This window comes from Anabrus simplex, chromosome 7 (genome assembly GCF_040414725.1).
Source record: "Anabrus simplex isolate iqAnaSimp1 chromosome 7, ASM4041472v1, whole genome shotgun sequence".
In the NCBI taxonomy this organism is placed as follows: domain Eukaryota; kingdom Metazoa; phylum Arthropoda; class Insecta; order Orthoptera; family Tettigoniidae; genus Anabrus; species Anabrus simplex.
In genome coordinates this window covers 173,737,629-173,750,633 of record NC_090271.1, presented here as the reverse complement: position 1 = coordinate 173,750,633, position 13,005 = coordinate 173,737,629, and the positions used below count along the sequence as shown (strand labels likewise).

The 13,005-nt window shown below is 37.7% G+C and overlaps 1 protein-coding gene across 2 annotated transcripts in view; it reads right to left on the bottom strand.

Moving 5' to 3' along the window:
* RabGGTa (Rab geranylgeranyltransferase subunit alpha) overlaps positions 1 to 13,005 on the bottom strand; it is a 155,518-nt gene that overhangs the window by 50,105 nt on the left and 92,408 nt on the right. For both annotated transcript variants that reach the window (XM_067151459.2, XM_067151460.2), the window contains exon 7: positions 4,951 to 5,191. In XM_067151459.2, coding sequence (XP_067007560.1) covers positions 4,951 to 5,191 — 241 coding nt within the window. The remainder of the gene's footprint in view (positions 1 to 4,950; positions 5,192 to 13,005) is intronic.

Below are 13,005 nucleotides of genomic sequence, written 5' to 3'. Positions count from 1 at the left end.
AATTACTTGCATTTGGAGAAATATACATTACGCTCAATACCTTGCAACTATCGTGAGCAATAATATGTTCTGTAGAGCTAAAAGAATACAAAATGAATTAACAAAGGGAGGTGTTAATTCTTACACACCTTTCTTCAAAGTGAATTAAACTGACATTATAAACAAAACCGTTTTTGGTGTGGGTACTGTAGTCACGTCCTAATTCGTGAACCATGGGCAACAGCTGAGTGGCCTAGTAAGTGGTCTTGAGAGTCGGGATACCAGTTGCTATGGAATGGGAGTGGGCATATCAGACATATTCTGAGCCATAGCCCTCCTTGTGTTCAGGCGGCTAGGACGATAAAATCCACCGGTATTCCTTAACCTGTCAGAAGATAGATCCTCACTGGGACTCTATGTACTGTAAGGATAGCACCCCGCTTCACAAAAATTTCACAGAGTACGCTCAGAATGTTTTAATTTTTGTGTGTTAGGTTCTTCAGTCTGCCAAAACTATAATTTTGAGTAATACATTTATGAACTACCTGAAAAAGAAAAACATATGGTAACAGTATTATACTTGAAAAGAGGAAACTTAATTAATTCAAATATAGAACGTTTTAAGCAAGCCTCGGATCTATGGGAGTAACAGAGTCCCACTCCCATCTGACAAGTGAGGGACTCCTTGGAAACAAATTCACAAATGAAATGGAATTCGATAGGGAGCTATCAAAATTATGGGGCATATAGATGAAAGAAAGAAGAACTGGCTGGGCAAAGAAGATGCATCTCGATGTGTTAGGAGTTAATGATATTCAGGTAATGGGAGATAACGAGGAAGAGATAGGAGATTATAAAGTGTACATGATGGGTGTTAAAAAGGTAAGGACCGGGCGAGTTGGCCGTACGGTCAGGGGCACGCGGCTGTGAGCTTGCATCCGGGAGATAGTGGGTTTGATTCCCACTGTCGGCAGCCCTGAAGATGGTTTTCCATGGTTTCCCATTTTCACACCAGGCAAATGCTGGGGCTGTACCTTAATTAAGGCCACGGCCGCTTCCTTCAACTCCTGGGCCTTTCCTATCCCATCGTCGCCATTTACTCATTCAGGACAAATATTTCAGATTCCCTGTGGGAATCAACATCTATATCATCTGTGTTGGTGCGACGTAAAGCAACTAGAAAAAAAGGGGGAAGGGCAGAGTGGGGGGTAGGATTGTTCTTCGGGAATACTATTGCACACAACATAGTTTCTGTTAGGCACGTAAATGAGTGAATAATGTGGGTAGATGTGGCAGTTGGAAGAATTGGTTATTTTATGAAACATTGAGTGACATTATAGTCAGGGTCAACAGCAAGGATAGGATAGTGCTAATCAGCGATTTCATTGCGAGAGTGGGAAATAGAGCTGAAGGATATGAAAAGGTGATGGGTAAATGTGGGAAAAATATGGAAGCTAAGAGGAATGGGAAGTGTTTGCTTGACTTCTGTGCTAATATGGGATTAGTAGTTATGAATACATTTTTCAAGCATCGGGCTATTCACCGCTACACATGGGAGGGTAGAGGCACCAAATCCATAATAGACTACCGGTATATCATAACCGACTTTGAATTCAAGAAATCTGTTAGGAATATAAGGGTTTTCCAGGGACTTTTGATGATATGGACCACTATCTCATCTGTAGTGAACTAGGTATCTCAAGGCCAGCATAGAGCTTGATGATGATGCTTGTTGTTTAAAGGGGCCTAACATCTAGGTCATTGGCCTCTAATGGTACGAAATGTTATGACAATTTAAAAATCCAGAATCCTCCACTGACCAGAGACGAAAACGTGAGGACGAAGAATGAATGGATGGATATGAAGTTAAAACAATCAGTGGATCCGATCCGCAATGCCAAACATTCCCAGAAACTATCATTAAATAATAGTATTTCTGACCAAGGGACTGCGTCCAAAACACAATACTGAATCGATGATGCTTGTAGTTGAAATGGATCCAAAATCCAGGTCATCAGCCCCTTATAATGGTACTTATCGCTAGGAAAATAGAATATTACAGATAAGAAAGGTTCCACCTTATCAATACAAGTTTTATTTAATTAAGATCCTACTTACAGTACCGGTTTCGACTTTTATACAGTCATCTTCAGCTGTATATTAGTACCTTCACTAGTAGAAAAGTCATAATAATGGAATGTGTCCAACGTTCAAATTGGGCATGTTTCAGAGTAAAAGCTGGCTATATGTACAATCTAAAAATGAGTGTGGGTGTATCTTTTAGGCCTAAAATTTGTGTGGATTAACTTAAAAGTACAGGTACATAAACACTTTAAAATATATAGTACATATTAAAATCATATGTTAAAATATACAGTTCATGTTAAAATCCATTATAATGACTAGGAACACTTCATTAAGATGAGTTTAACATCTTGCGTTTGTCGATTTTCTTATTTTTATCTAATATAAATGGAGAATGTCCATGCTTGTATTCAAAGGCGGTGCTCTCCTAGGGTTCTGCTATATGTAAGGCTTATCCACTAGTATGATTAATAGATTCTTCAGTTATTGATGACAAGTCTAATGTGTAACCAGAGGTAGATATGTGCAGCTGTGATTGAATGTTGCCTAAAAAGTATTAAAATACAGTCTGCTTTTGTGCATAAGTGTCAGCTGCAGAATGGTGGCTCTTTTCTCGTCTATAATTGCTAATGTATGTCTGTAAGAAACGAAAAGTAGATTTAGAAAATTATAATCTGAAGAATGCCTGCTTGTATGTGTGTTTCCGTAACGAATACTTACTATTGCTGTCGTGGTTGGGTTGTGTTCGATTTGGCTGCCTGGCGTGTACTGTATCGTGTTCTCTTGGTGTTAGTGTCCACTGCTGTGAGGGGAATGGAGGGGTGGGTGAGGAGAGGAGTTGTCGTAGGAGTAGGGGCGGAGTTGGGTGTGTCGGTCGTCTGCGCTGTGGCGCGTGTTGAACACTGTTTATTGATTATTTTAAGATAGTCAATATGGCAAAGCCTTTTAGGAAAATAATTTCGCCATCCTGTCCAATCATGCTTCAGGAGAAGGCTACTTTGGATTTGGTGGGCAGCCAACTCAGAGACAGCAATGAGTCTTAGCATTTGCAGCCAACTAAACTTAAGAGGATTACACATCAACAAATTAACTACATTGCAATACACAATATTAATTCTCTCTGTAAAATTGGAAGACTTAGGACTTTAACAGATGAATTAGATAAACAAAAAAATTTAATAGTGGGCTTTCAAGAAATGAGAAACACGATGGAAGAACCTTTTGAATCACAAGGTTATAGAATTTATAATGGGATACCTGACCGAGCAGTTATGAAATGTCCCCAATTTGGAACAGGATTTATAGTGAATTTAAAAATAATAGATTCTATAATTGATTTGCAAGCAATATCACCAACAATTGCAACTCTCGCCTTTAAAACAACAAACAAAATTTATACAATAATAAATGCCCATGCTAATGAAACTAATGGAAAAAGAAATTCTAATAAGAACAAAGAAAGATGTTGATAAATTTTGGGATCTTGAACACATAATAAACAAATAAACGTAATGTTAAAATTTTATTAGGGGACTTTAATGCCCAATTAGGAATGGAAAACATGTATAGAGAAATAATTGGAAAATGGGCTCCACATATATATATATATAAATAAATTAATTAAATAAATAAATATAATATAAACATGCATATTCTCATGCTCTCCGTATCTCTATTATATAAAACTAGAAGGCTAACTGATTCACACACGACATTAATGTTTACCCACTTCCAGATGAGTTAGAAACTTGAAATTCAGCACAGTAATAGCTATTAGGATATAACCTAATGAAAATTTCCAAAATGTTCAAATTTTAAATCTCCCCAAACAAAATGGCAAACACAAACTTCCAGATGCACTAGAAAACTGAACTTTGGCAAAATTATAGCTTTTAGCCTGTAACCGATGGATAATTTCCAAAGAGTTCCAATGTTTAACTTTCTATCTCTGCAAAATATTGAAATATTGAGGAAATTTCATATTGGTGCCGATCATCATTTTGAGGTGTTTTGTGGCTAAACAGTAATTCATATTGCAAAACGGACAACACATTTGCCGTGTATCATGAAGATATCTACAACCCTGGTCCTATGACTTTTAGTCTTATCTTGATCCCTTATGCCCTAGGTAGAGTTGCATTTTGCAATTTTCCATAATTTTACATAATTTACATAATTAATTTTGCTGTTTGACATACTTATATAACTGATACAATCATCAAATTTGGTAGGCTCATTGGCACATTCGTGGACCATATGCAAGCCAGATTGCATGATTCTATATATATAGAAATATATGGAAACTGTACTCAGATTTCAGCCTAATCTAAGATTCTAAACCAATCTAAGATGAACCTGACAGAGATACAACAAAACGTCAATGAACCAAAACTATAGGTCATTTCATCCTCGATACGCCTCCCAAGTTCCAATATTTTAACTGTCTATTAGGTGAGGAAAATAATTTCTCAATTTGTGAAGAAATATGAAATGTACTCCATATCAAAACATTCACTTCATCTATGCTATAAATCACCAATATACGAGAACATATCATAGGACAAAACACGTAGGCCACTAAAAGAGTCGCCTGGCTGCACAATCCGTTTGTTGATATGACGTACCGTTTTGCTACAGTAATTTTTCAAATGACCACTTCTAATGAAGAGTAACTGGGGGTTTGAGGGCGGACCCCCCAACAAGCAAAAGCGAATTTTTAATACATGACCAAAAATGTTTTGTATTAAATTGGATGTTTTGAATTACTGTAAAGATGGCCCCTCAATAAGGATGATGCCCTCCCTCCTATCAAACCTGGGAAGCAGAAATAAGCTCATTGATATATTCCATCATATGTAAATATGTTCAAACTTACAGGATACTTACACTTGCTGTCAGGTTCCAGGTCCATTAACTGTAAACAGGACTGCAGTTCATCTTCCAGGACATAAGTAAGGATCTCGCTGAACTGTGCACCAAATTGGGCCTTTTTGTAGCCCCAAAACTCTTCTCCACTACTTCCTTCTTTTAACACCATACTGTCTGCCAGTCCTTTGCAGTACAGATTAATTACAACAGATCCAGATAAACCATCTCCTTGGAACAGCTCACATGTAGGCAAGAATATCTGGTAGTGTCAAGGCTGTTACCAAGGAATATTTTGAATACATGAACGTACAGCCCAATAAACACTATCTTCTTTGCTAAAGCGAAGAGATTCCATAATTATAACAGTGGGCATTTAAGATAACCAGCAAGGAGTTTGTACATTTAAACATAAGTCTATTAAGTACTTGTTCACTGAGTAGGTCTCATAATGATGAAATGAGAGGTTTATAAAGATCATCAGCTTACCATGAACTGAATTGCACTAGAGGATCAGAGAGAGATGACAAATTTTGGCTTGTACATTATTAATTACAAATCATGCAGTAAAAACAAATCATAAGTACAGAACTAGCTTAGGGCGGTATTAAAAATTATAGACATCCAGGCAAAAGATTTACAATAAATTTCCTTAAAAAATAAATTCTGATGTATGCCCACCAATGTCAAATGAACCATCACCATCATGTAAACAACATGCAACTTTGTACACATGTAAGTAAACATTATGAAGTTAAAAAAAAAAAAAATTACCAACATTAAAAAAACACATCCGATGTAGACGAGTAAAAATAAATCTATTGGTATATTGATGATGATGATGATGATGATGATTGTTGTTTAAAGGGACCTAACATCAGCCCCAGGTATGGTTGTTTCTTCCTAATTTTTCAGTATACTGAACTGAATGTTCCTGCGAGAAATATGTTAGTGCATAGTTTACATATTATGTCAAGTAATGAAAAAGAAGAGGAGCGAGTGATGTTTGTACTAGAACATTATTGTTCTTTAATGATGTGTCTGTGTCAGTTCTATGTTTTATACGAACATTCAAGCAAAATACAGAATCTGCATTAGCCAACCACTTCCTGGATGCAGGATATGAACATACAGATATCAATCTGAGCATGCAACCTTTCCATATGATCTCCAAGGGACAAACCTCTCCCTACCAACTTCAAATCCATGCACTATACAATCATACACATAAAAATTCTCTTCTAACTGCAGTGTTGGTAATAGGAACAACACATCAAGTATTTCTGCACCTGAAATCAGTAGCTGAGAATAACCATATTCGTAGTAGAAAACACTTCAACAAGGTAATTCATTTATCTTTGGAGTAAGTATAATAACTCTGAATATGAACATTCAAAAAGAGACACATAATACAGTCTAAACCGGTTTACAAATAACCTAGTTGTAGGCCTAAATAGTTCTCAGTTATTCATAGGTTTATACAATTCTTAGCAAAACAACATTGTACTACATACATTTTTTTTCTGAATTATACGTAATTGATTTAAACATAATTCTCGTTTATGAGTAACATATTTTTTACCTCAAAGTTGAGTTGTACATATTATTATCCCATTCTTGTTCTCAGAATGCAGAATGTGTGTTACTGCAGGAAGAAAAGAGCAATCTCAAAGAGAAGACAGCAGTCATGCTATTGTATTAATGGTGTTGGCATACAGACGGGTGGGTTTTATTTGCATCGGCACAGATAGGTCTTATGGCAATGATGGGACAGGAAAGGCCTACGAATGGGAAGGAAGTGGCCGTGGCCTTAATTAAGGTACAGCCACAGCATTTCCCTGGTTTGAAAATGGGAACTATGGAAAACCATCTTCAGGGCTGCCGACAGTGGGGTTCGAACCCACTATCTCTCGAATGCGAGCTCACAGCTGCAACTGCACGGCCAACTTGCCCGGTAGATGACAGTTTACTACACGATACATACACAACATAATGTGGGAATTGAATATTCATTTTCATGTCAATACAGATGGTTGATCAGTATGTCTACAGCAGCCATGAGTGACACAATATGAAAATGTATCTCTCTAGAAGAAAAAGTGAGATTTATTCATGAAGTGGAGGATAAATAAAAATTAAAAGCAGACACTGTGTCTGGTCTTGCGATCAGATACAATACATTATGTACAATAATAAGAAAGAATCAAATTTTGAAAAATTTTCTAAAGTGGGATCTAAGTCTTTAAAATGCAGAATGAAAATTTTCATACATTGAAAAGGTGTTTTCAATATGTTTTGAACAAAAAAGAGCTATCACTTTACCTATAAGTATAGAAATATTAAAATCAAAGGCTCTTGAATTTGCGATGAACATCAGGTATGATTTTAAAACATCAACCGGCTAGCTTCAGAGATTTAACCCTTTCACACTCAGCGCGCCGATCTATCGGCGCGAGAGGTTATGGCGAGAAAGCTCACGGCGCCGATACATCGGCTCTGTCCTATTTACGGATTTTGGTCATTTGCGTGGCTGTTAAATCGTAACAGTTGATCGTGACGGTACCTTAAAGCGTTGAATTTGCATTTTACGCAACAGATATATCCACCAGCCCTACAAAATGACCGTGAATGTTTATGTTGTGGTTATTTGAAGTTATTATTGCGTGGATCTGTTTTGGTTCGCTTATGAATACAACAAGTTGATCTTGCTATGAGTTTTGTTTAGAGTTTATTTCATTTCTTTGGTATATTGCGTGTTCGATGTACTTCGTAAACTACAATTTTACTCCTTTTCATAACTCCACTGTTGCACGTGCTTGCGTCATCTTTTTATCGTAATGGCTAGGTCATATTCAAGGCTGAATGAGGCCAATATCCTTGAATTTTCAGATGATTTGGACAATAAGAATGACCTTCTTTTGCCGAAAGTGATTCCCATTATGTGGGAAATGACACAGTCGCAGCTGCTCACTGTGCATCGGACCGCGAGGACCTGACATCGATGACCGTTACATGTACACTGAATAACTTTGTGCCATACTTCATGAGTGAATTGCAGCACACACATCATATTGATATCAAATTATTCAGAATTAAATGTTCTTTCTTTCACGTCTAAGAGTTAAGAAGGAAGACGCAATAATGTCTGATTTTTCTGTCATTGAAAACCATAATTTATTTTTAAAATTTATTTTCAAAAATTAATAATTTTTTTTGAGTTTTACCAATAACAATACGTCCTAGGTATATTCATTTCTGAAATGCTCATAGTTTCCTGTATTAGTGTGATTTATTTTATATTAATGTCTGTTAAACTGTTTACGTGTTGAATTTTTGTAATTTGCTTTGGAAAATCACAAAAATTAGTTTGAGTGTCTTCGAGCAAATGCCTGCATATAGGCTGAGTGCCAAAGGGTTAAGGATCAATATGGTTGAACTTGAAGGATAATTTGTGGTGAATCCAAAGCAGTGGACAACAACACACTACAACACTAGATAAAGGAAGAGCCTCCAGAAAATAGTTAAGAATTACAGACCTGAAGAAACTTACAACTGTGATAAAACAACAGGCATCACTTTTGAGACACTCTATCAGGAGTATTTTTCATATTTTTTTCTGATTTAATGTTACAAGTCATTGTCCAGTAAAAAAAAGTCAGAGTGAAAATGGAAAGGTACATATAAGGTTCGTTCCAACACACGAGTTTCTGATGGTCACCGGCGGGTTCATGCATCGCCCTGTGCGCATGCGCCGGTTTGGGATTGGTCAGCGGCTGGTCCCGAACTTGATCGTGTTGGAACGCTTCCTGGACAGCAATCTGACGTGTAAACAAAGAGTATGGCGCGTATTACCTTGCCCTGTTTAGTTTGTAGATTCGTGAGAAAATTACTGAAATACTGATGAAATTCAATATACGTATAGAACACGGTGCAACAAGTATTTTAAAAATGAATAAAGAATGAAATACACACACATGGTTTATATTCGTTTTAATTGTTTAGGGAGAGATATCTGCCTCGAAGCCTTAGGCCTGTATTTCACCGTTAAGGAACTATGATGTAAGTAAATTGGTTCAAAGAAATGTTATAGTCTTTGATATAAGAATTTGGATGAAACACAAATGTTTATACATATCTAAATATTTGCAATTAAGGAAATATAGCGAGATACTGAATGATATTAAAGGATATTATGGTTGAGGGTGTAAGGAAGAAAATAAACGTTTTCAGCTCCCAATACTCGGCAGAAAATGCTGTGTAAGGGAACTGCTGATATTGTCACATTTTCGTTAGGCATAGTAAATCCCAAACTACAAGCGTAAAAATAAATTTACAGGCTACTTTACGTCGCATCGATACAGATAGTTCATGGCAACGATGGGATAGGAAAGGGCTAGGAGTGGGAAGGAAGTTTCGGTTGCCTTAATTAAGGTACAGCTCCAGCATTTGCCTGGTGTAAAAATGAGGAAATCACAGAAAACCATCTTCATGGCTGCCGACAGTGGAGTTCGAACTCGCTATCTCCTGAATGCAAGCTCACAGCTGCGTGCCCAACTCGCTCGGTATAAAAATAAATACACTTGCACGTTCTTTATTATTTATCATCATAATTCACTATTATCAAAGGCCATTGTCACAACCTTCGTTTCATAGCAGTCGCGGGTCCAATTCCTGGCCAGGTCCAATTAATTCCATGAACGCGGAAACTTGGTGTTCGTGTTCGTCTCAATACATGACACACAACTTACTGCCCACCAGCCAACCAACCAACCAACCAATGGAGAAACACGTAAAGCAAATACATCCCTCCACAACATGTACAACACAGTTCGCTCCCAGGTCCCACTAGGGTGAGAGGAAAGCAGTGGAACAAGTGGTAAGCATGTTTCCGTTTTGATGTACCAAGATTACCTACAAGTTTTACGGTAATTAACTTTTATGTGGCCGTGACCCTGTCATTTTCTACCATTAGAAAAAACAACTATAATAATCGCTACTGAGTTTGGACGGTGAAATCAGAATGACGCGATTAGAAAGTACCTCGAGAATTCCACTAGCAACAATAAAACTTACGCAAATAATTTTCTCGCTTCCTTGGCGCGGATAACTGCATATCCAACTCATCTCCACTGGATGAAGATTCAACGAAATCCCCATACTTTTCCATTTTTATTGCGTATTTATTAATTCGTTATTTACTAATTTATTATTTCTACTCCTCAATTCACAAGTACCTTAACAGAATTCATTAACAGATTTAGAAATAACTATTACCGCTTAGAGGTTATGGCAATGTTAACAAACCACATGGGAGAAGAACAAGGAACAGAACAGGAGTGGAAACGCACGTGGTCTGTCCAGTGAGTTTCCTCTCTCGCGCATGTATTCCATTGCGCATGTCCGTACTACCGGTTCATGCCACAGGCCTCGGACGAGTTCTGGCGGTCAGTAACTACAGTTTGAGGTATGTTGGAACGCCGCATTTGAGTACGTGCATCAGTCCGGGATTGGTTTGGTGTGTGTTGGAACGCTTTCTCTCAACTGCGCATGCGTCGGACGGTCAGGGACTCGTGTTGGAACGAACCTATAGTGTCAGAGTTTTGATCATACGTTTACAATCTTCAGTAAAGCCAAATTTTAGTAAGATTTTGTTTTTCGGAGAGTAGAATTTAGAATTTCTTTTAAAAATACAAACTTGATTATTAGCAGTTCAAATAGTTCCCCTTGAATTATATATAACCCTGTTTCTACTGCACACGAGCAAAATAAATTTGCACCTTATTTGCTAACACATTAAGAAAATTTTATAAGATTATCACCATCATCATCATCATCTTCCTTCCAAGTATTGGGCCATGTGTCCCGTTATGGTCTTGCATTTTTCTTTTTGCAAGACTTGAAAGAAGTAAGACCACTGGTGGGGCTGCCACCTCTCAGCTAATGGACTAGCTGAAATTACAGCATTTCCTCTGTAATTGATGTAACGGTTATACCACCGTGACTCGGTCGACAGGGCCTCGTCTGTGGGAACAGGTTTGTTCATCCTGGGAAGGTGAGGTTAGCATTTGGGCAGGAGAGGTTATGTCGTCGTCGTCGTCATCATCATCATCATCATCATCATCATCATCATCCCAAGTATTAGGCCATGTGCTCTGTTACTGTCTTGCATTTTCTTTCCATCACTTCCTTGGACATCCTATTTATCTCTGTCCTCTTGGTTGATAGCGTAGGATCTCCTTTGGTAGTCTTCCAGATTCCATTTTTTGAACTGACGTTTCCAGTTTTCTTGGTAATCATAGATGTAATTGATTACTGGTTTCACACTCAGTCCCTTAAGCACATCTTCATTTCTTATACGATCCCATTTCATATAGCCTGCTGTTCTGCGCATGAACATCATTTCACATGCTGTAATTCTGGAAATGTCTTGAGTTCTTATTGACTATGCCTCACTGCCGTAACAAAGGGTTGTTCTAGCTAAAGTGTTATAACGACATAAGTGAGTGTGTTTTTGGACAAGAGATGGCTTCATGACATGATTTATGATTCCTGTTTTTCTGGTAAATTTGGTTATTTTTGCAGAGATATCAATTTCCCCTTGGTAAGATAAATTGTATCCCAGATAATTGAATTTGTTGACTCTTTCCAAAATGTTATTATCTAAACAGATTTTGCTGGGGATAGGGTCCTTCCCCTTAAAGGCCATTATTTTGCTCTTTTGTGGTGAAATGATCATGTCGAATTTTGAAGAGACTTTCTGGAGATTAAATACTGTCCACTGAAGATCATCTTCTGATGATGCTACCAATGCAACATCATCGGCAAAGAGTATGGCATCTAGATGTGTGAGATATCTGCTGACAGGGATTGATCCATGCCTTTCATGCCTCCATTCCTGTATTATGTTGTTCATATAGATTATGAACAACAAAGGAGAAAGTCCACAACCTTGTCTCACACCTCTGCTGATCGGTTCCCATTCAGTCTGATGATTACCTAACTTTATTGCAATAAGGTTGTCTCTGTACATGTTGTATATGTTATCCATTAACGGTTGTGGGACATTATCTTCTGCTAAGATATTAAGAAGTCTGTTCCTGTTAACTACCATATTTACTCGTGTATTAGAACCCTTTTCGAGATGAATAAAATGAAAAAAAATCTCCCCTATAAGACCCCCCAACGTAATTCGTCAGAGAATGATGACGATTCCACTTTGAAACGGGTACAAGTCCAATATCAGCTCTGATGACATCACACAAATTTGTGAATAGTTTCGTCCGTACGACCTAAAAATGAAAACGCGTCGAATCCATGCGGTACATCTGTGTTTCGTAGTTAAGAAATGTCCACCTCTGTAGCGCAGGTCTACTGCAGCTCTGATGACGTCGCACAAATAGATGAATAGGCCTAGCTTCGTGTCCAACCCGCGCATTGCAAGCATGCATCAGTCGTGCTATATATCTGTTTTTTGTAGTTAATATTGTCCGCCAGCGTAATGGTTAGCACAATTAGTTGCTGTTTTCAGGGGTCTGACTTCGATTCCCAGTACTGTACTGCCAGAGATTTACGAATGGCAGGAAGGTTGATATGCGGTAAAAGCGGTACCGGTACCGTACATGTAACTCCCCTCCACTGGAGGTGTGTCTAAATATAGCTGTACCACCTCGGGATAAGGAAACAAGTTTACCTTAGTTGAGAAATATTCGTGGTTGTTGCTATTTATAAAGCAGGCGAGATCATTAACAACGTGGTTGTTTAATATCTTGTAATTACAATGCTAAAAAGAGAAAGATGTTCCACCTATTCAATACAATAATATTGTTGCACGAATTAATGTAGCAACATATTTAATATGTTATGGGACCGGTTTAGACATATGTCCATGTCATCATCAGCCGACACAAAAATGGCAAGAAGTCAACACAATTGTAACACTTACGACACTTTTCTTGAATTAAAAATAAAAGTTCATGTAGAGGTATAGAATGTTTACACGTACAATTTATAGCTCTTTATAACCTAGAAGTCATGTGTTCGCTGCACAAAATGTTGAGGTTATCGCATATTGGACCC